At 39.1% G+C, this 24048-nt stretch overlaps 1 protein-coding gene across 8 annotated transcripts in view; it reads left to right on the top strand.

The window, feature by feature from the left end:
• Positions 1-23264, top strand: part of ZNF385B (zinc finger protein 385B) — a 305022-nt gene extending 281758 nt beyond the window's left edge. For all 8 annotated transcript variants that reach the window (XM_073306049.1, XM_073306053.1, XM_073306046.1 and 5 more), the window contains 4 exons: positions 17528-17773; positions 19159-19337; positions 19640-19741; positions 21824-23264. In XM_073306049.1, the coding sequence (XP_073162150.1) occupies positions 17528-17773; positions 19159-19337; positions 19640-19741; positions 21824-22042 (746 nt within the window). In that variant the 3' untranslated portion in view covers positions 22043-23264. The remainder of the gene's footprint in view (positions 1-17527; positions 17774-19158; positions 19338-19639; positions 19742-21823) is intronic.
• Positions 23265-24048: the final 784 nt, after the last annotated feature.

The raw sequence follows: 24048 nt of genomic DNA, 5'->3' as shown, positions 1-24048 counted from the left end.
GGACCTGTCTCTGGAGAGCTATTACAATTTGGTTATTCCTGACCACCAGACTGGCCCTTTAAAGGTTGTTGTAGTCAGTACTACTTTACAGCAGCCTTCAGGTTGCTCTGCCTTGCTCCTTCAGACAGGACTGGCAACCCAAGGATCAGAGAGCCCCTTCCCTCCTCCTCCGCCCCATGCTCTATCAGGTGTAGAAGGCTCTTGCCTTCAGTGTTTGCTTTAGTGCAGACTCTGCAATATAGGTAATTGTGACAACAATGGCGAATATTCTTTCTTTACCACCTTTTCTAAGTAGTAGAACTCAACATGCTGAGGCACATTTCCTCAAGAAATCATGATGTGACGGGATCTTTCCAGTTTCTCAGTTACTGATCCTATTTCTTCATCAACTAGGAATGATGTGTGATGTTCTGCGACAGGCCTCAATTCACATTCCACAAGTCCATCATCAAGTCACTCCCTAATAGTGTCACTTCTATTGCTGCTTTAAAAATAATCTTTCTGCCAAAGGTAAACATGTAACACTTCCCAGATGCTTCTTGGTGCTTTTAAAATCGATTATCCAAACAAAATCCTTTCATTTCACCTGAATGTTTACCTCCTTTCATAATTTCCCACTCATTTTAAAGACAGTAGCTGCATAATTATCAATATTTAGGGGGCTTTTTTTGCCAGTGATTATTCTCCAGACAACCTAGTGAATTTGGGGAAAATAAGGCTTCTGCGGTTGGACATAATTAGAAATGCTCTGGTAAATTCTCGGTTATTTCTTGTATGGCTAGCATTAGTTACCACGGCCTCAAAGGGCAGGCAGTTGCCTAGGTATTCATTCTTTAAGAATTTTCTCTCCTATTAATTAAACATCATCCAAACCTTAAATTCTAAGCTACTTAGATTGTGGTATAGTATCAGTATATGTCTTTTAGTTCTGTGTGTGTACAGCACCTAGCGCAATGGAGTCCTGGTCTTTGACTGGGAATCCTAGGCACCACGGTAATACAAATAATAAAAAATAATGTTGATGATGGAACATTGTGTGAAAAGTTCAGTAATCTCAGCACCAGCAAAACCAATGTGAGAAACAAAGTGGGTGAGGTAATATCTTTTATTGGACCGACTTCTGTTGGTGAGAGGGACAAGCTTTCAAGCCACCCAGAGCTCTTCTTTGGGTCTGGGAAAGGTACTCCAAGTGTCTCAGCTAAATGCAAAATGGAACAGATTGTTAAGCATAAGTAGTTAGCACATATTCTAACAGGTTTCAGAGTAGCAGCCATGTTAGTCTGTATTCGCAAAAAGAAAAGGAGTACTTGTGGCACCTTGGAGACTAACAAATTTATTTGAGCATAAGCTTTTGTGAGCTACAGCTCACTTCATCGGATGCATTCAGTGGCCAAATAAATTTGTTAGTCTCTAAGGTGCCACAAGTACTCCTTTTCTTTTTGCACATATTCTAAGTGACCATTCAAAGTAGTATCATGAAAGTGGTGAATCCAATAGAAGAGAGATAGCCGAAGCCACGTAGATCCTCTGGGCAAATGACAGTGACTTTTCTTGAGACCTGCTGCTGTGCTCAGATACTGTTCTGCTGCATGCAGAATAAATCTCTGCAGGCCTGAAGTCTTAAACTCCACCTGTCCTGCAGGAAGTGGGGTTGTGTGATTCTGTAAAATAGGAACTCATTACTCTGTGAGCTTATGCTCAAATAAATCGGTTAGTCTCTAAGGTGCCACAAGTACTCCTTTTCTTTTTGTGAATACAGACTAACATGGCTGCTACTCTGAAACCTGTCATTACTCTGTGAGATTCACCCCATGGAGCAGGAAATTCTCTGTAGCACAGGTTGAATGTTAAGGCTCCTAGGACCTTATCCAGCAAAGCACTTAACCTTGTGTTTAACTGGATGTATGAATAGTCCCACTGATGTCCTGCTTCCTTGACCATTGGCCTTTGCTGACAACGTTGGCAGCATCCACAACGTGAAAGAGGGGGAATGTAATTTGAGAGGAAAAAGACAAAGAAAAGTAGGGGCACCAGATGGGGAGACTGAGATGATTTCCGGGTAGAACAACACACATAGACTTCTTAACAGTGGGAAGATGAAAAGCCTGAAATTTTCATGCCTCACACTGCTGCCTCTGGTCTCATGTCTGCTATTTGAAAAATAAAGTATTTTTGTCTTAAAATCAGGAAATAATATATCCCTTACTGTAAGAGAAACTGTCTGGGTACAGTGCTGGGCCACAATCTGGAACAGCCCTTAAGCACTTGTTTAACTTTAAGCACATGATTAGTCTCACTGAAGGAGATGCTTTCTTCAGCTGGGACTGCCCTAACCAAAATGGGAAGTGTGTGCGTCGTTCTTTCCCCAGCTACTGCAGAACAGACTTGCAGTTGGCTCTAAAGTGCTATTTTATGGAATACAGTGGATTAATAGTTGCATCAATGCTATGCATGGGTGTGCATGGTCATAATAGCAATGTCAGTGTTCATGGTGTACAGTAAAAGATATTATCAATGACATGTACAGCACAGACTTTGCTCCCATAGGGAGAGACTTTGAAAAGACTTCACGAAAGCTTATGCTCAAATAAATTTGTTAGTCTCTAAGGTGCCACAAGTACTCCTTTTCATTTTATGAATTTGGTAGGCATTTTCAAAGAAACTATTTATATATAGAATCTGTCAACAGCTTTGTTGGGTTGCCTGCCAACACAGCTTTTCTTGTCCATTGTGGTGTGGGTGTGGGTGTTAAATATCCTCTCTCTGCGGGTTTGCCAGAAATTCCATTTTCTCAACTTTATTGTAGGCAAATATACTGAGTAAGAACAACAAAAACTGATTGAAAACAATCCAAAAAATGTACTTACAATTTATTGAAATGGTAAAGTATATTATAGTCATGAGAAATAATGTTAATTAATAAAATAGTCATGGTGTCTGTATACCACACTAGTGTCGGTTTATTATTGCTGTGGGGGGGAGGGTGTATGTTTATGACAGTGCTTGAATATTTAAATAAGAAAGCAGTACGGAAAATAGAAATGGGGAAAAGAGGTGTATAAGAAGAAAGAGGGTAGTGGATAAGTAAAAGGATAAATGTCTGGGAAGAATGGTGATCTAGACATAACACGAAAGGTGAAATTTATGGGCTAAGATCTTGTGGAAGATCCCAAAAGGAAGAGAATTCATGCAGGATGTTTCTTCTTAAAAATTCTCTATGATGAATGAGGATATCATTTGCTCCTGTTTGGGCAGAATCAATTTAATCCCCTATATAAGCAAGACAAGTTTTAAAATTTAAGAAATTCAAGTCAATGGGACTTGTCTCTGCTCCTAGCAGGGCTGTAATTGGCCATTTGAAATGAAGGGTTTGGGCCTTTCCGTTAGAATAGGACTAGCGCTTCTAATACTGGTCTTCTAAAATAATCCTGGAAGAAGAGTAACTTCATCTATACCTAATAGGGACAGTCTGGGCAAAGTTGAGGGGGGAAATTTAGTAGAAGCAAGAGAAGTAAGGTTACACCCTTGGTGCCAAGGCAGTTAGTTTCATCGCATCACCAGAGTGTAAGTAATAGAGATGCCAGAGTGCTAATACCTCCAATAGTCTGGAGTCTAAGCTGAGTAGAATTTTGCCCATGGCCAATATTAGTTCTGCCACAGTGAAGGCTGTGCTGAGATGTGCGCTTGAAACAGGTTTAAAATTCCTCTCTTTCACACTTCAAAAATTGAATTTAGTCTCCAAATTTCAAATGGCCCAGGTGCTGTGTGGGTGCTTTGTGCCACACTGCTGGCACATTTTTGGCTGTAAAAGTGACTTAGCTGCCAACAGAAGTATTCTCCTAGCAAAGAGGGATCCTATAGTTGCACAAAGTCAGTATAGCAACTACTCTCCAAATACCACCCCCCACACCATGTTTTTGTTTGTTTTAGCCAATGTTCATTTTTATTACCACATTTAATCACTTTAAAACATTTGAAACGAACCCACAGATATAAATGGGTTAGTAGTTGCTGGGAGTGGAAAGTTGGTTTCGGAAGTGGGGCCATTTACAGCTGTATATGGAATCTGTGGAGACCATAAAAAAAGTAAAGTTTAGGTTGCTGACACGCAAACAGATCAAATGCAAAGCTTTTTATTATCACTCCAGTTTTAATTCTGCAACTGCTTGTAAAACTACTTTATAGTATTTGTGAGTGTGAAATGTATTCTGTTCCTTATAGCCTTAAAGCTGTAAATACAAGCAATAAAGTTGCTCATTATTTCCAGATAAAGAAAATATATTTGCTGCCCATCAGCTTATTTGAAATGCAGTTTGTGGGGTCAAATCCTGATGTCCTTACTCAGTACTTACAGTACTCAGGCAAAACTGCCCCTGAAGTCAATGAGAATACACAATTACATGTGTCATTTAACTGAAATGAAGATGAGTGTTTCACAGTTGACTTCAGTGGCGGTTTTGCCTGAGCAAGTACTGAGTAAGGAGCTCAGATACAGCCCCATGTGAATATACTTGCATGCAAAATGCCAATTCATCATCTTTCATACATTTATTTAGACACCCAGGGGGTTTTTTATTAAGTTTCCAGTCATTTTAGTAGCCACGGATTAGAATTTTAGGATTAGTTTTGCCCAAAATGCAAGTAAAACATGTTTTCCAGTCAAATGTTTCAGATTCAAAGATGCAGATAACATTATTTTTATTGTTTAGCAGAAGAACCAAAGCATCTTTAAACAGAAGTGAAAGATACCTAGATATAATACAAAAAGTTTGCTGTATTCTTTTAATATTTTTTCTAAACATTCCTACAACACTGTATGCTTGAACAGACACATGCAATACTGCAAAAAATTTCCCGTCCAATACCTATAAAATGCATATGACCAAATTTGCAAGAGGAATATAAAATATTGGCAAAATAATAAATATCTGATGTCAGTGGAAGATAGATTAAACAAACCAATACATTTACTTTTGCCCAGATGTGAGCTGCATACTGCAATGAAAAATTTTACAATACTGTGTACAGTATTTCCAGCTTGTCCAATCTATATTATAATTTCCCAAGCCTGGCCTAGATTTTCAGCTGCAGCCAGTATACATCAGTACAGTTGAGGAAGGTGAGAGACAAAGGTAGTTTTTAAGTTTTACTCAGCTACCCACACCAGCAAAGGATCCTGAGAACACAGACACCCCCGACCTTCAGACTTTACACCAGGAATGCTCCTTATACCAATGGCTGGCCGTGGTATTCCCTCCTTTGGGCAGATCCACCATATTTTCTGCAGCTTTGAAGTGTTGTCAGAGTAGGGACATGAATCTGGCTTAATGTGTGTTAATTTCCATTGAAAGTCTTCCAAACCTATTTTGCTCTGGATGAGGTATGCCACTGGAAAGCCAGAGACCTATGGTTGTGCATTAAGCTCTTGGATTGGCTTGTTGTTTTTGTGTTTGTTTTAGTAAGTGAACTGGTTTCTTTTCTGGTGTGAACTGACATTGCTCCATAGAAGTCAACAGAGCAATGTCAGTTTACACCAGCTGAGAATCTGGCCTTCTGTATGTAAATTTGCATGTGATAGATGAAGTCTGAGATTAGATTCCATTGAAAATAAATCCTTATAACTACAACAGTAACAAGCTTTTTGTCAGAGATTCAGTCTTCAGCAAATAATCCTTTTGATACTAGTAACTAGGAAAAGTTTATAGTCTCACAGAAGCTTGCAGATTGTGCTAAGTAAGTCTGAAACAGGCATTGTATTGATTTGGTGATGGAGAGGGAAAGGTGTGATGGGACACTGCGGCCTGTAGCCTGCCTTCAACAAACAGAATAATAGAATGGTATTGTTACATCCTCGGTCTGCTGCATCCTAGTTCTACTCACGCACCTCAGAAAACCACTACTACACTTAGCACAATAGGCACACTGCTCAGGAGAAGCCCAGGATTAAAATATAATGGGTCAAGATAGTGCAGTAGCAGAGCTGCATGTGGCTATTTGTACATTTCCTGACTCTAGCCAGTCCATTTTCATTAGTACAAAACTCACCCAAACTTTTGAACATAAATATTTGAGTGCATACGTATATTTTGATTAGTTAAAAATAATTTGAAATCCTGAAAACAAGCCAAATTCTTTATAAGAAAGTAGCCCAAGGACTTGGAATGCAGAATCAGAAATAAAATGTCATAGAAATTAACAAGTGTCAACATTGTCACTGTACCGGATCCAAACAGATAACACTTCTGGAAATGAGAGTTCATCTCAGCAACTTTAGGAGTAGTGGTGTGGTTAATCAAATAATCAGTCTAGTTACAGAGCACTCCCAATTTTTCAGAGATGTCCAAATATTCTCTCTTGTAGCCACATCATCTCTAAAATAAGTATTTAGTTTATTTCACTCTACAGAGATCTTTGAGATTAAATACTGTACATTTTCTAGCTTCTATTTGCTACTTTTTTTAAAGCAAAATTGTTGTCCTTAGACTATGCAGACAAAAATAACCTTTTAATTAAATAAAATCTGGCTGCTTGTTTGTTTCAGAGTAGTATGTTGAAGAAAAATATTTAGAAACATGAAAGGTAGCCAAGATGTTAGGAAACATTACATCATCCTGATTTGCATACAGGTTTGTAATGTTATTTTTCCAGTGCAGAGCCCTACAGGCCCCTCTCTCACTCCTCACTACACTGTACAACTGGTTAGGTTGTAGGTATGCTGACTACATCCACTAGTTGCTCAACATTCAGAAAATAGAGAGAGCAGAAAGTAATTATTTCAGAATCCCTTATGAAAACTGGCTAACTCTTGTCTTACTGAGTGCCAAGAAGAGTAATGTAGTTCTGCTTTTTTTGTTCCTTTTTTGGTTTGTTTTTGAATGATATTGAGATGTAAGAAGGATGCTTATGAATGCAGTAAAGAATGTAACTATTAATGACTTAATTGCTTTCTTACTCCTGCCTAATTCATTATGGAGACAAGGTGGGTGAGGTAATATCTTTTATTGGACTAACTTCTGTTGGTGAGAGAGACAAGCTTTCAAGTTTCCACAGAGTTCTTGGACAGGGCTCTGTCCTTGGTCCCCTTAATTTCTCCCTCTACACCTTATCTCTGGGTCATCTCATCCACAAAAATTATTCAACTACCGTCTTTTTGCTGAAAACTCACAGATCTACATCTCTGCTCCAGACCTGTCTCCTCCTATTTGAACTAAAATCTTGAACTGTCTCTCTTCCTTCTCCTTGTGAATGTCTGGCCACCATCTCAATCAAAACATGGCTAAAACAGAACTCCCAACCTACCCGCCCCCCCCGCAAGCCTTCCAATCCCCATCACTCCTTTCTCAATTATTGTGACAGCTCCACCATCCTGCATGTCAGTCAGTGCCCTCTGGGCATCTCCTTCAGCTCAGCCCTTTCTCTAGGCTGTGTCTAAATATTGCAGATTTTTTCTGCTTAACATCTCTAAGATGCACCCTTTCCTATCCAACCTCTCCACTTAAACTCTCATCCAGGCTCTCACCTTACATCTCAATTACTGCAAGACCCTTTCCTCTGGCCTTGACAGGTGCAGTCTTGTCCCCATAGTCATTAAGACTGCTGCTGGGAAAAATAATTTTCCTAGCCTGTCACTTTGACCGTGTCATCCCTCTTTTTGCATCCCTGCACTGGCTCCCCCCTTCCTTATAGCACCAAACATAAGCTACTTGTCTTCAACTTCAGAGCCCTTTGTGACCTGTCTCCACTCTCTACCTATCATCTCTATCATTTGCTATCAAGATGGTGATTCCTGCCTCCCGTTGGCCTATGATGCCAGCCTCCATCCCCTGCTTGCTAAATTTGCAGTCACCTTTGTGCCTTCTCCCATGCTGCCCCTCATGCATGAGAGGAATTCCACATAAAAAATCCGCAAAGCCACTTCCTTGGTCTTCACATTTCTCCTTAAAACTTTCCTTTTCTATGATGCCTAGAAAACAACTTGACAACGGTTAGGCTACTGGTGTGCTGAGACCACTGCCTGTCATGCTGACCAGTACTGTCTCGCTATTTTCTTGTACTCCCCCATCCAACTGTGTCCATCTCTTGTCTTATACTTAGCTTGTAAGATGTTTGGGGTAGGGGGTCATCTTTTAGTTGTGTGTTTGTACAGTGCCTAGCAGCATGGGGCCTGGTCCATGACTAAGGCTCCTAGATGCTATAGTAATATACATAATAAATAATAACTAACTGGCTTCTTTTCAACATCTTCCGTTGCCATATTCTCTAACGTACAGGAGGAAGAAATGTGCTGTAACTAACAGATACAAAATAAGTGTCGGTTTCAGTTTTAGTTCAGATGTGCCAAATATCGAAAACGTGAAATCCAAATTTCTAATTTCAGGGGTAAACATTTTTACTCTTTGATGAACACTTTCACCGTGGCCAGGTCTAAACGGTAAACTTACATGGGTAGAACTATGTCGCTCAGGGGTGTGAAAAATCCACACCCTGAGCGCTGTAAAGACACCGCCTGCCGGCGTAGACAGCGCTGTCTCGGCAGGAGGGCTTCGCCTACAGGAGGGGCTCTCCCGTAGACATAGTAGCGTCTTTACGAAGCACTAGAGCAGTGCAGCTGCGCCGCTGCAGCATTTTAAGTGTAGAACTGCCCGAAGTCTGTCTGGAATTATGCCAATTTAATTACATGCATATACATGCCAGGGAACATCCTTGGACCCTATACAGTTGTAATGAATTTAATTAACATCACTGTTCCCCCCCACACTACAGCGGAAGAGTATTTATACAATAAGAATAAAAAAATGTGGTTAAACACTGTGGGCCTCTCTCTCTCACCACTGCACACTCCAAAGGCCACTTACTGCAGCCCAGTTATTTTCATGGACAGGTATGGTACTGTTGCAATTACAGGGCCAAATTCAGACTTGGTATAACTGGACATGACTCTGTTGGCTTCAAAGGAGTCCTGCCTGCTTTACGTCAGGTCTGAATTTGACCCACAATCAACACTTGAAAAATCACGTCAGTGCCTTGTAACTCAACTTGTATGAGAATTTAGGGATATTATGGGAAATGGCTTAGCAACAAATTCATTAAGGCTCTTCCGAGTAATCAAAAATTATACATATTTATAAAAGTCATTTCTTCAGCAGTAACATTGTGGCACAGGGAAGCACTTATCACAACTGAAGTCTATGAACTTTAAGTGTTTATATCTATACATGTATATCAGTTCCATTATTCTCAAACACATTAATCTGTTCAAAGGAAGTTCACTCCATTTGTGGAGTAACTAAGTTGAGATATCTATGCACTGATACTTAATTGCGTATTAACCATTTTATACTATTAACCATTTTAACCAAATTAGCCATTTTATTTTATTTTATTTTATTTCTCTTTGTCTTTCTCTTTCCTTTTTCCCTGCAATGTTGCTGGCATGTTCTTTAACATTTTACAGACAGACAAGTTGAATTAGCAATCCTGGGGGGGGGGGGGGGGTTCACTCGTTTTTGCATAGGAAGAAAAGGAAACCATCAGTAAGGAAAAAAGCAGGTTTTTTGCATTCCTGACAAAAATACCCAAACTTTTCAAGAATAGTCTCTCCATTATCCTCTCTCATCAACCAGGATGTAGGTAGAGGAAGTTCTGAAAATGTATAGCCATTTTTAGGAGAGGGGATTGGTAAATGTTTTTCAAAATGTCGGATTCTCTAGTGTCTAGAAAAGGAGTCTTATATGGAAGGACTCCTGGTTTCTACCTCCAGTTTTGACGTTGACTTGCTGTTGGACTGTAGCAAAGTCACTTACTCTTTCATATACTCATTTGCCTCAGTGTACCCATCTTAAAAGGGGCAGTTTACCTTCTTGTTAGGTTAATAGTGAGCTCTATTAAGGTTTGTGAAGTAGCCCCTCAACTTGTACACATTGTAATGTATTAAGATTAGAGGTTAGAAAAGCATTTGCAATGGCTCATCCATATCTAATGTATCTGTTATCCATTTCTTTAACTTTTGTTAGTACCCAGTAATATTGTTACAGTCCATTTGGAATTGGACTCAGGATGCTAAATTCAACCCTGGTATAAACAGAGGCAGGCCCACTGAAGTAAAGTAATGAGAGTTTTACTCATTTACACCAGAGCTAAATTTCATATTCAAATTCATTATAGAATTATCTATAACTATCAAAGACTAGTTTCAGAGTAGCAGCTGTGTTAGTCTGTATCCACAAAAAGAAAAGGAGTACTTGTGGCACCTTAGAGAGTTAACACATTTATTTGAGCGTAAGCTTTCATGAGCTACAGCTCTCTTCATCGGATGAATGCAGAGGAAAATACAGTGAGGAGATTTTATATACACAGAGAACATGAAACAATGGGTGTTACCATACACACTGTAATGAGAGTGATCAGGTAAGTAATAGCTGGTAATAGCTCACCTTACCTGATGCCTCTTGTTACAGTGTGTATGGTAACACCTATTGTTTCATGTTCTCTGTGTATATAAAATCTCCCCACTGTATTTTCCACTGCATGCATCCGATGAAGCTGTAACTCACGAAAGCTTATGCTCAAATAAGTTTGTTAGTCTCTATGGTATCAAAGACTAAAAAGAGTTAACAAACCCTACATAGATAACTAGGTAGAAGACATGCATATAGATATAACACCCAACTAGCCAAATATCAGGGTAACACCTGTCCTAGATATGCATTATGTATTAATTCTGTATACTTCGACACTGAAATATGAAGTTGAGCTTTTTCACTTTCCTAACTTTGCTAAAGCATTTCAACAGCAAGGTACATTTCATACTGGATTTCTATTTTATTTTTATCAACATTTTCATGGATTTGTTTTATAGATTTTTTTTTTTATTTTAAGTTGTGCAAATTGCCTCTTTGAACTACTCTTGTTGACTACCTTTGGGCCAGGTCATGACTTCGGATGACAAATCAAGTTTTGGAGCAATGTATCCAAAAGTTACTAGAGAGAGATTCTGAACTGTAAGGAGTGCCACCTTTCCACTGATGTGCTAAATCAGTCTTCTATCCTTCTCTATGTGACTGTCTAGGATGATGATAAAGATCTTTTAATGGCTTTTTCTTTTTTTAGAGTAAAAAATAACTGAGCAAAATTCCTTCAATCAAATCAATTTTAACATCCAACACTGTAACTATTGCTGAGTATACAATAGCTGTTACTTTAGTCTTTTAGCCCGTAACTTGCAAGACATACATTTAATTGTAAAGTGAGTATGTACAGCATCATAAAATTAAAAACAATTCTACTTTAATATGTCATATTAAATGCAGGAGATCATGTCACCTCTATTGTGGTCACATTTTTGTTTGTGATGACTTGAGATAAGATGTATATTTACTCAGTTGAGAGATTAATCACAAAATTTCCAAGACATGGTAGAAATGTATCTCTCAGTATGAACTGAGATTCGTCCCCTCACCTCCTGCTTGTAACTTGGTATTTAAGATCCCCCGAATTGTCCTGCATCCAACTATTAAGTACACAAAACTAATTATGGAGCTGGCTTTCCAGAATGAAGTGTTATCCATCAGTGTTTTGTTTTTATCAGTAGGGCCTTAGACATCTGAACATGGCTTCTCTCTCATTCTCTCCAAGAAGGCCTTCACCTAGCTAAGGTAATTACTCTGCTTAGCTGAGTCTCCTAATGAGGTGGTCTTAAGATTTCACTTTCCCGCTCTTCTCAGCTGTCTTTTCTTCCCTTTGCTAATTTTGTACCCCTCACCATGCATTCTTGGTGTCTCTGTATTCTTTTCCTTTAATGAGCTGGGTTTTTTTAGAAAATGTGACATTTCAACTTTTTACAAAAATGTCCCACTTTCTAACAAAAAACACAGAATACAAAGAAGGCTCCGGGACACCCACATTTCACAAAAGGGGGCTCCAAGGACTAAGTGTGATCCTGGGTTCTAATAGCATCTGGGCCGATGCCCCAGTGACCTTTGGGAAGACAACTGGCTCCCTGGTGCCCTAATCAAAACAGCTCTTTACAAAGCATAGGAGGGTGGGAGGAGGAGCACTCCTCCCTCCTGCACCACAGGGAGAGGAGTTTTGCATGGACGGCTCCTCTGAGTGCACGTCCTCAGTGCGTGAGTGAGGCCAAATTGTGCAAACTCAGTTGTATAGGGTGAACCCAGGACATGTAAGTCTGAGTGCAGTGAATGCAGGCTGAACGTCAGGGGAAAAAAGCCCTAGGGTGATATCTGTGGCACTACTGAAGTCAATGACAAAACTCACCTGGACCAGTCAAATCTATTGGAGTGTGCAATAGCCCTTCCCAGGAGTGAAGCAGAAGCTGCAAATTGTAAGTCATTTCAAATAAACCTGCATGGGCAGGGAAATGGATAAGTTGACCTGCCTAGATCTTTTTCATCTCTATTTACTATGTGTATGATATGCAAATCCAAACAGAAATAGTTCTAATTAGCTAAATATGCCTCCGATTCTAGAATCCAATTCTGACACTAAATATAAGCCAAACATTCATACATAGATGAAAGCAACTTCAAAGCCAAGACTGAAACAATGGAGGTAAGAGACAACAGCATTTGAACTACTGAGCCCAAAGCGATACTTAATTAGTTTTTTCTCATGTCTTATTTCAAAATAAAAGCAGGATTCAGTAAGAGCTGCTCCTGGGGCTTAAGAAAAAAGGAGATTTAATCCTTAATTGCAGACAAGAATATAACAGACAAAAATATCCTCTGTACTTAGGAAAAGAGCACAGTCATATACTGTCCAGTAGTATGGGGTAGATTATAACTAGTCCCGCATAGGGGTAAGTACAGAAAAGGGCACAGAAGGACCTACCCAATTATTTCGGCACCACACAGGGGCTAGGCCGAGTTACAGCTCTTATATTCTCAGTGGGTCTTGTGCTGTCTGTAGCCACTAGGATGAGCAGCAGCTCTAGCCTTTCCAACACGCTCTGGGAAAAGAAAGGGCCTGGGCAGAGTCGCAGCCTTCAGCTCCAGCTGGTGGAATTGGGCTGTCGTGGGGGTGGAGGGAGCATATGCTGCATTCTTCTAAATCTTAGGGGTGTAGCAGAGGTCACTCTGGCCTGAGGTACTTGAGTGCTCCTGGAGGTGTTGAACTAAATGCTGTATTGATTTATCCCCTGTCCAAATTCATTGATTTCAGTGGGCTTGGACCAGATGTAAGAATTATGCCTCCAGGAATGCCAGCAGGGCAGCCTTACAACGGGGCTGTCACTTTACAGCCACATCTCACCTTATGTCTAGATTTTATACAATGATTCCTGTAGTATCTAGGATGAAACACTTCTAAATATATGGACATTTTATACATTATGAAATCATCTAGGCTCTTAAACAGTGTGCAAGTGACCAGTTTCTTATTTAATATTAAATATATGCTATAAGTACAAATAAAATAATCTTCTGTATATATTCTGCATGTGAATATGATTTGTGTTTATCTGCTTTGCACAGATGAATACTCAGAAGGTATTTCTAAAAGTGGTAGTTAATGGTGATGTGACTCCGAGGGATTGAAAACAATATATAGTTAACTAAAACCCATTTGAAGAAATGTAATTTAATGATTCTAGAAGCCAAAAAAGCCAGATCCTACTCTATTGGGTAGACAAACACTCGTCTATCTTATTCTACTGGATATGGGAATTAAAACATTACTTTAACTGTTCAATCAGGATTTTAAACATGTTCTCTAAGTATTTAGAAAGATGGAAGGAAACATTAATCTAAATGGGGATGGGCGTAGGGCGTGTGTGTATATACAACACACCCTCTCTCTGGGTGGAGTGATTATTTGAATTGGGAACCTTTCCAAAATTTAAATAGTTGACAGAACCTTGCCTGACAACATGCTAATAACCTCTTGCTAGTTTCCTGGAAGTTCGCAGTCAGTTTGTTATAGCTTTGTTCCTTATTAAGAATAATGAAAATGACAAATCTAGGGAATATTTTAAATCCTGGCTAAAGCAGTATGTCAGTTAGCATTTGAGGCACAGGATTTACTACTTGTTGGCTGAGGTGATTGGCAATGGGATACGGAATCTTTCATTTCAGTCATCTGTTAAATCCAGCGATGGAAAACTGTCATAATCTGATGGTGATTGGTGGCCTGTGTGAAATGGTTTTGTGTTTTCAGCCTCGTGTTCACAGGGATGGATGACAAAAAAATATCCTCACAGGTGGCCACTGTCATAGACAGTCTGAGCAGAGAAGCTAGGGATTGAATGGGCACGGAGACTGAACTGTCCACTCACGCCTAGAAGGCCGTCAGTCTCTTCAGGGCAGTGTGGAGAAGCTTGCATTACTGATGCTTGTCCTATACCTTCTCTTTAGAGAAACAGAAGACTTGAGTTTCCAGGATTGGCACATTTTGCCAGCACTAAATTTACACAAACACATTTAGAAAATAAAATACTACATGCATCGAGGGTGCATAAACACAAGGCATCAGCTATTTTCTATGGATAAAACACAATAGAAATATAGCCACTGTTTTGGGTGAAGATTATACCATGTAGTTCTATAAATATTATTGTTTTTAAACATTTCATGCTGTTTTTATCACTTATCACATGTTTTTAAAGACCTGAGCCTACAGCATACTGAAGACTTCTCTTTAATGGGAGTCGAAAGCACAGCACCTTTCAGAACGCGCACTACACCTCATAGCATCTGGACTCTTCATACAGACAACACAAGTGATAGACTATTCTTATGTAGCCTGAGTCCATGAATAGCCAATAGATGTTTCATTTCAGATTGTTAGCACCTCTAACAACTTTCCCTATTATTATTTGTCTATTTCAGGGGGCGGGGAGGAGTATACTTTATAAATATTCATTTGTGATGTTATTTCCATGTATTGGCTTTCTGCAGATGTGAATGATTACTACAGCTGTATTAAAATTTTGAAGTAGATGGTGAATGATTTAAAACCACTTCCTTTGGTAATATTTTATCAATTCAAAAATGTTTAGAGTACCCCTCTCATAAACCTGGCCCTCTGACTTTTGGTCAATTTGAATGTTAAATATGGTTTGCTTGTGTTGTGTAATTCTAAAATAGTTTTTATGGCTATTTTGAAGTATATAACCAAATATTTAACAACACTTCTTTTCCCTTTATCTCAGTGATCTTAAATTCAAAGATTTACTGCCCTACATTTCTGGGAAATACGCCAACTATTGTCTATGCTCTCTAGTATCAAGTGCCTGTTCATATTTTATATACACTTTTAGGTTTGTGAGTTATGCTCATACATACACTTTGTCAATGAAGGGTTCAATCCTGTGCTCAGCACCCCTTTAGCATCCACACACAGAATGATGGTAGAACAAAACCCTGGTTGTTGTATACATAAATTGCAAGGGCCAAATTTTGAAAATAACTCTGCACCCACAATTGGGCTTTCAAAAGAGCTCAGCGTCCATTTAGGGATCTAAATAAATGGCCAGATTTTCAAATTAGCTCAGCACATTGGGTGCTGATTTTTCTTGAAAATCTGGCCAATGGGAGTTGAGCGCTTTTGAAACTCTTCTCCTTACATAGGTGTCTAATTGAGAACTGGACTCGAAAAATTTGGCTCCAATTGTGGGTGCTGAGCACTTGAAAATCTGGCTCCAGATGCACATCTGTTAGAAACTGAAAGTCAGGCGATGGCAACCAGCACTGCTTACCTGGGAAGAAAATATCCACTAAATACACTGCATTTATCTACGTTTGAGGCATATGCTCCTTTTTTCATTTAAGTTAAGCTAATATCTATCAGCCTGTTGTATTTTACTGGCTTGGGAGTATTGGGCCATATCCTGCAAAAATAGCCAAATAGCCAAAAAAGCTATGGACTTCAGTGCAGGCCTTATGTAAGGCCTGAGGATGTGATTTAGTAGTCCATCCGTGTACAGCAAAGCATTTTAAACATAGGATTAACTTTAGACAAAAATCTCATTGCTTTCAATGGGACTTATACACATGAAAGAATTTAAGCATGTGCTTAACTGCTTCAGTGATGAGGGATGGACTTAAGTTTGCGCTAAAGTGATTTGCTGAAATAGGTTCTGAAACACCGTGCCCAGTGTCACTGAGGACAGCTGCGGGTCTTGTGATATAAATTACATTTTTAAAGCTACTTTTAAGAGTTTCTCTGTAGTTTAGCTGATTCCTGCTTGGCTGTGATGGGAAGGTACCAAACCAGCACTAAGTATAAAGATAAAAAATATGTATATGTTTAAGAAATGTATTATGAGCTTAAGTTGAACAGTTTTAATTTTAAATTTTTCTGGGAAAGTAATATACAAAACTGTGCTTTTATATATCCTATAATCTGCGTCTTTTCATGCAAGTCTTCCTCTGGGCTTTTGTCTTTGTGTCTTGTATCATGTCCTCTCTATGTGCTTGTGTTTAGTAAGCCATAATATGACTAATCCTAAATGCAGGCCTGGCCTTTGAGTCTCCACTAATATTTGGAACCTAGAAATGTCAAGGCTAATCTCATCTTGTATTTTAAAAAATTAAGTATCTAACCGTTTTCTATGGAAAACTATTCTTGTAAATGCAAACTGGCAGTCAGACTAATGTCAACTGATCAATAGAGTTGAAAGTTTCTCAGTGTGGTTTTCCTCCTCCTCCCCCCCCCCCCCCGATGATAGCAGTTTATTCATGTAGCTCTGACACCTACACTGCCTAGGCTACTGCTGATGATATTAGGGTCACCTCTGTCCCCACCAAGGGGCTGGATGGCTGCTTATAGGTGTGTTTTCTCCTCTGCTCAGCAGTCATCTCTGGTCTCAATAGCACAAGAGGCAGTAAGGTCTAATAAACTAACCAGATGATGGAGAGCAGCAGACTCCTACGTTCTGATTGGCTCTCACAAATGCCCTCTGCAGCTTCAGTCAAGTCATTTGATCTCTCTACTTTGGGATCCCCAACCGTAAAATGAAACACCACCACCTACCGACCAGTCTCAGAGGAGGTCTGGATGATTGACTCATGGGTGTAAAATGATACATAAGAGCATTGCATTAAAACCTTTAGGTCCCCCAGTTTATACCGGAAATTATGCCATGAATAATCTTATCTAAATATTGGCAGCTATGCATTGACCCCCTATAGTGAGTAAAAAAGCACTATATTCAACTTGTATAACGGAAATGAGGGAAGTGGTTCTCAAGATTATGGTGGAACCTCAGGGGTATCCTCCCCAGTGAAATTATTTTGAAAATCCCTCCTATTTGATGCAATTTGGGACATTCCAAACAAACAAATTGCTCTTCAGAAATATTTTTATGATCTCAGGGTTAAGTCTCTGGTAATGATGATTTAGCAGTTTCCTGAGAGCCCAGGAAATCACCCCAAAAATCAATTAAGTTTGATGGCAGAAATTTAACAAGGGTTCTTGAGATTTCCCCCTCTAGGATATCACTGCCCTGTGTATATTCCCTCTGTGATTTGATGTGTATAATACCTTACAATACACATGTATTTGTTTCTTTTAGAAGATAAAGGGAAAGTGAAAACCGGTGGTTCTAGTCAGCCGTCAAATACTGAAGTGGGCCTGTTCCTTCCCAAACCTGGAGCTATAACATTAGCACCTATAACATCAACATCATCCTCTAACAGCACAAATGGAGCAACTAGCACAGTTTCTGAATCTGAAGAGGAAAAAGCCAAAAAACTACTTTACTGTTCACTATGCAAAGTGGCTGTGAACTCCCTATCACAGCTAGAAGCACACAACACAGGTGAGTTCCTACAACATGAAAGTATGTGACTGTATGTCATTTTTAAAAAAATAAACCACTATAGAGTTAAAATCCTTTATATTCTCAGACACAAGAGCTTTTAAATACCTATTTTTGAAGATATCCTTTACACAGTCCCCTAAGGTCTAGACCGATGATTTCACCAAACTTCCTACAGCCCATGATACCCAACTGTACTTTGTCCTGACTCCAGAGGTGCTTCCAACTAACATGAAGTTTTCAACTTCATTGTAAATTCTGTACTTCTTCAAGTTCCAATATATAATATATTTATTCTTATCATGCCTAGTTAAATGCTGCTGTTGGTAAAATATAGTTTTTATGTAATACTTGAGGATTCACTTTTCTAGATTTGATGTCAGAGGCTTTGAACAGTGGAGACTAGATGCTTATAAAGTATATGTTGCCTCTAAATCTATCTTTCCTTACCTCAAGAGAAATATTAAGTCCAGGAATCCCTTCTTTTGTAGCTCTTTGAGAGAGGAAGGAAGGAAGGAACATCTATCCTCCCTCTTCCCACATAAAATTGGATGAATGGTAAACTCCAAAAGACTTTTGTGGTGCAGCCTTTGCTTGGCATCCTCCCTCCTGGACTGCAGGTCTCAGGAGGGTCAGGACCCCAACAATCACATTGATTCTGGAGACATACATCATTAAGATCAGGATTTCTTGTGGATCCTCATTCTTCATGGATTCCTACACTTAAAGCCAGGGGGTCAAATCCTGGCCCCATTGAAGTCAATGGCAAAAGTTTCACTGAGTTAGAGGAACCAAAATTTCACCCAGGATCTCTTCCTCCATACTCCTTACACTCCTCAATTAGCTTCCATCCATATTTTCTTTTGGTTTACGGGGCCACAGGTCTCTAACTCCTCCACTGAGGAGCCACTGAATACGAAGAGATAGTTAGTGCTGTTTTAAATAGGATTTCCCAATTCCTGTTTATATGCAGATTTTAGTATCCTCCATGGCCATACCCCCTTATTCCCACATGACCCATTTGCAGAATAGAAAATTACAATAACCTGGATCATGAGATAGAGAGGGAAATGTTCCAATGTGTCCCTCTTTCCTTTCTGCACAAACTCTCAAACTTCTTTTATGGTTATACTTCTTTTGCTCTCCTCTGTACCATGCAATAGTGAAGTGTGTAGCACAGTGATCAAAGTCAAGATGATGCATAATCTAAACATGTGTGTGGAGTATTTGACCATTCTATTTCCTAAACAAACATTTCATGTTATGGAAAATCTAAAAAGGGATGGAAACTGCAGCAATGCTCTAAAATAAGTTTATCATGATTTGTGGCTTAAGAAAAAAACATTCCATCTTTTTTAATCCTTATGCATCTAATTGTCCATTAGGTTCCAAACACAAGACAATGGTGGAAGCGCGGAATGGTGCAGGTCCCATTAAATCTTACCCTAGACTTGGATCCAGGCTGAAGATTCAGAATGGCAGTAAGGGCTCAGGACTGCAGAACAAGACATTTCATTGTGAAATCTGTGATGTCCATGTCAATTCAGAAATTCAGCTTAAACAGGTACCTCAGATACCTCAGAAGCTTTTGCCTGAGTGCTAGTGGCTTTGTGCACTTGCAGCTTGGATCGCAGGATCCTGTGTATTTGATTAATTTCTAGTTCTTTATGTGATTTACTCCAAACTGTTGGGCATTATTTAGCAAGACACAACTACTTAGATCATTGCTGCATCCCTTAAGCCTTAATTGTCTCACAGTGTCTTTGACAAGGGACTTGGTACATGCAGCCAAAAAATCAGTTCCAAAAAGAAGAAAACCATGAGATCTCTAAACTTCTTCTTAATGTGTACTTTTTTTTATTTCAGCACATTTCCAGCAGAAGGCACAAGGACAGAGTGGCAGGGAAGCCTATGAAACCTAAATATAGCCCTTACAACAAACTTCAGCGCAGCCCAAGTATTTTAGCAGTAAGTACTGTTACTATGCAGCATCACTGCTGTATATGTGAGTTTGTGACCTTGGGATTCCCACTGCAAAGAGAATAGGAGTGTGACAGGAGTGGAAAGCTTGTGAGTATCTCCCCCTGCAGGCTGAATCTGTATTAGCATCAGATTTGAAGATGGTTCTGTATTCTGTCTGCCTACTCAAAGGCGAAATAGCACTCCGGAGTTATTTACTGCTAGAAGGGAGGGAATGAACAATGGGCTGTGGAATGGATTGTGTGTCTAGTGGAAAGGTGTGAACTCTTCTGTTTTTAGTACACTCCCTCTCTTTAAAGGGCACACGCTGCCTAGCTGAGCATTTAAGAAAACATGATGTTATGAGGGATGTAGCCCGGGAGAAGGGCTTAAGGTGTAAAGCTAAAAACATACTGACTTATCTCACACAAACAGCAAAGTAAAGTGTGCACTGTATAAGGCTGGTGTGGGAGAGTTGTGAGGCGTTTAGGAGCATTAATTGCTAATTATCAAGGTATTTATCCCATATTTATGCCTGGGCTACTAAATCACTATTTCCTGCCTTGGTCCCCAGAGCCCCTCAGCCCTGAATATCCCCTTTCTTTACTCCGGGGTTCCTCCTCACCAGGATCCCCCATAACACCCCCTTGCTGGTTTCTCTAGCCTCAGGGCAGGCTGCTCACAGCTCAGCTGGACTCTGGCTCAGGAAAAGTTGCGTGCACTCTCTTCACTAGTTAAGTCATCCTGCGATGGTCGCTGTCCTGGGTTCATTAGAGAGCAGTGTGCAGAACACACTCACCAAAAGTACTTTTCTGTGTTGGAACTAAAGAGATGCAAATACTCCTGTCCAAAAGTGAGACACTGTCCAAAAAGCATATGAGACCCCTGCAGAAGTTGAAATATTAATGTTTCTTTGTAATCCTATAGTCTAATGAAAATGCTTCAGGCTTTCTCTAACAGTCCCTGTTCACTAGCTTTGGGTCACACTAATCTTGCTCACTTCTATAAAGCATTATATTTTTATCTCTTGGGTTTAAGACCGACAGTAATAGAGCCAGGATGTAAGTATCTCTCCTCCCACCCACAAATACTTAACCTTGAAACACACCAACCCACAAGTGGAGTTATATGGTACAGATTTCATGGGTAGTTTTACAATACCCATGCCAGATTTGTTGGGGATCTCAAATTGAGCTTTTTTCAAAAATTAGCCTTGGAGACTAGAAAATATGCTGAAAGGAACAAGTCTGCATTAGCAGAGAAAATTAGATGAACTGATGGGTGTTTCCCATCTCTGACTTCTGCCTTTTTCTACACCTCATTTTTATAGTTGAAAAGAAATGAGGAAAATGCACCTTTCTATTTTGTAGAGTCCTGTCGAAGTCATGATCATGATCCTTTTTTCCCAACCTTGAGTTTCATGATGATAATTATTATAATTTACAGATATTCACTCTTGTAATTACCTTTAACCCTCCCTCACTGGAGCACCCACACCTACTCCCTGTGGATTTGTGTGTACTTAAATGCGCAGTTTGTTTGTTTAAATTGTCCTGTGTGTCAGAAGACAGTGTGGATACAATTTTCAAAATTGCTGATGTAAGGTTTCCCATTTAGTAGGTACGATATGCACCTGCATTTTTTACACCAGCAAAATTAATTGCAGGTGGATATTGGAGTACTTGTTCTTGTGCTTTCCTGATTTGCACCTGTAGTCAGGCAGTTAACGTTACGAGCACTGAAATTTTCACCCACAGTTCAGGTGCAGGTGTGAAAATGCCAGTGCAAATTTTGCAGTTGAACATGTGGTCTAATATCTCTCCTGTAAAGCATCCTGTGTTAATTTGCCCTTTTGGCTACAAGCAAACATCTCAAACACCTGCTATTAGAAATGGTTAAAATTGGAGCAAACGAAATACAGTAATTATAAATCAGGTGTGAAGTACTAAGAAGCAATTGAAAACAGCTATTATTCATGCTATCCAGAACGATAAAAAGCTTAATGAACACTTTGCCAGGGTTAATGTTTCTACTCATTGTAAAAATGGTGGCAGGAACAGTATTTACATTTCTTTTTTTTCTTTTTTTCAGGCAAAACTTGCATTCCAAAAAGATATGATTAAGCCCTTAGCACCTGCTTTCCTTTCATCTTCTCTTGCTGCAGCTGCAGCTGTGTCATCTGCTCTGTCCCTCCCTCCCCGTCCTTCTGCCTCTTTGTTCCAGGCACCTGCAATCCCACCAGCTCTCCTAAGGCCGGGCCACGGTCCCATACGTGCGACTCCTGCATCGATCCTTTTTGCACCATACTAATTTCGTAGTGATGATAAGATAACTATGGCCAGTAGAAGGGGGAAAAAGGAAGCAAAGCAAGCAAGGATTTGATTTTAAAATGTCTCTCTCTTTTCTAATGCCATGCAGTGTGACACCCCCCCAACAGTCCAAGTCACAGAATTTTTCATGGACAGGTACTGTATTCTAGAAGCCTAGACAACATGTCTCTCTCTCTTTTTAAATTCAAATAATTTGTCTAAGAATGGTTTACCAAAAGCTTAATGGCTCATGAAAAGCTAGCATCAAGATTCATGCATCTGTTTGTTGGTTGGGGTTTTTTTAATATGTACATGATGCACCTTGGAAACAAGGAACACAGAATATTTCCTGACTCACTTGAAAACTAGGGTCTTCCTCACTCACACATATGTAAATAGGTCCTGGAATCCGACTGGGTATATTCTAGTGTGAAAAAGGTAGATTAACCAAGTGCTTAATTGTGGATAACATCTTAATAACCTATTGCATCCTTTTCTTTTCAGTGTGCTCTTGTTGACAGGAATTGTGTACTGTTTTAGACTGCAGTACTGCTGTATCTTGTGTAGTACTAGAAATGTATTGCCTGTCTGAGTTAGACATTTTTAGTTGCTGTGCAAATGTTTGGAAGCAATGCAGCTTTGAAGCCTTTTTTTAATTCATGTATTTCTCTTGCTTCATGTTTTAGTTAGAAAGATTAAAAATAGAAAGCCATAAAACATATAGTTAAGATTACTACTTGTTTACTATTTTCATTTTAACTTATTTTGTAGTTTCCTCACTGGTGTTGCTAAGCAATGTTAAACATAAAAAAAAGCAAGCTTTTCAATTGCACATTACCACAGCTCACTTGCATTGTTCAAGAAGACAATGGGCCATGTATTTATACGTAAATATTCTTTTTCTTCATTTCTAAACTTGTTTCCTTTGTAACAATGCTGCATAATGTTGTGGCTCCCTAATGCAATAATGTACAGAACATACAGTATTTATAATTGACTGACTGTCTTTTCTGTTTACTGACTATAGTTCTGCCCTCCCTCATCCCTACCCCCTTTTATAAAGGTAATATCAATATGCAGTACTCAGACTGAAGTCTTTGTGCGATATTGAGGGCAACAAATATAATAAAGGAATAAAATAGAGTTAACTCTTTTAGAACATCTTTATCTGCAATCCGTAAATAGTAAAATGTCTGTGTATTTTTTTAAATGTATCTTTTCAATAAAATAACATGAAAAAATATAAGCACTTCTTGTGTTGTTTTTTTAATGGGCAAAAAAAATTGCATGGAACAAATAGATACACTAAGGCAGTGGTTCACAACCTTTCCAGACTACTGATCCCCTTTCCAGAGTCTGATTTGTCTTGCGTACCCCAAGTTTCACCTCACTTAAAAACTACTTGCTTACAAAATCAGACATAAAAATACAAAAATATCACACCACACTATTAGCGAAAAATTGCTTACTTTATGATTTTTACCATATCATTATAAAATCAATTGAAATATAAATATTGTACTTACATTTCAGTGTATAGAGAGCAGTATAAACAAGTCAGTCTGTATGAAATTTTAACTTGTACTGACTTTGCTAGTGCTTTTTATGTAGCCTGTTGTAAAAGTAGGCAAATATCTAGATGAGTTGATGTACCCTCTGAAATACCTCTGTGTACTCTCAGGGGTATGTGTACCTCTGGTTGAGAACCACTGAACTAAGGGAATCTCTAGTCCAGTAGACAGCAATATCCCAGAGTATAATTATGGTACCCGTACTAATTTCCTAAAAACTGTCAACATTTCTCCCCTACATTTTGAATAAGGCTTTTTATTGGTGGTTTTTGTAGCTCATCTTAAAATATTCAACCTTTTGGCAACCTCGAGGAAAAACTGCTGAACCAGATGAATGTATAAGAGCAGAAATGAAACACCACTCCACTATGTTACCAAATGGCCATGTACGGGATTATCATTAAAAACAAAATTGATTGTGGTTTAGACTGGAAGC

The sequence above is a fragment of the Lepidochelys kempii genome, chromosome 11 (assembly GCF_965140265.1).
Source record: "Lepidochelys kempii isolate rLepKem1 chromosome 11, rLepKem1.hap2, whole genome shotgun sequence".
Classification (NCBI taxonomy): domain Eukaryota; kingdom Metazoa; phylum Chordata; order Testudines; family Cheloniidae; genus Lepidochelys; species Lepidochelys kempii.
The sequence above is the reverse complement of the archived record's forward strand: the minus strand, read 5'-3'. Positions and strand labels throughout refer to the sequence as shown.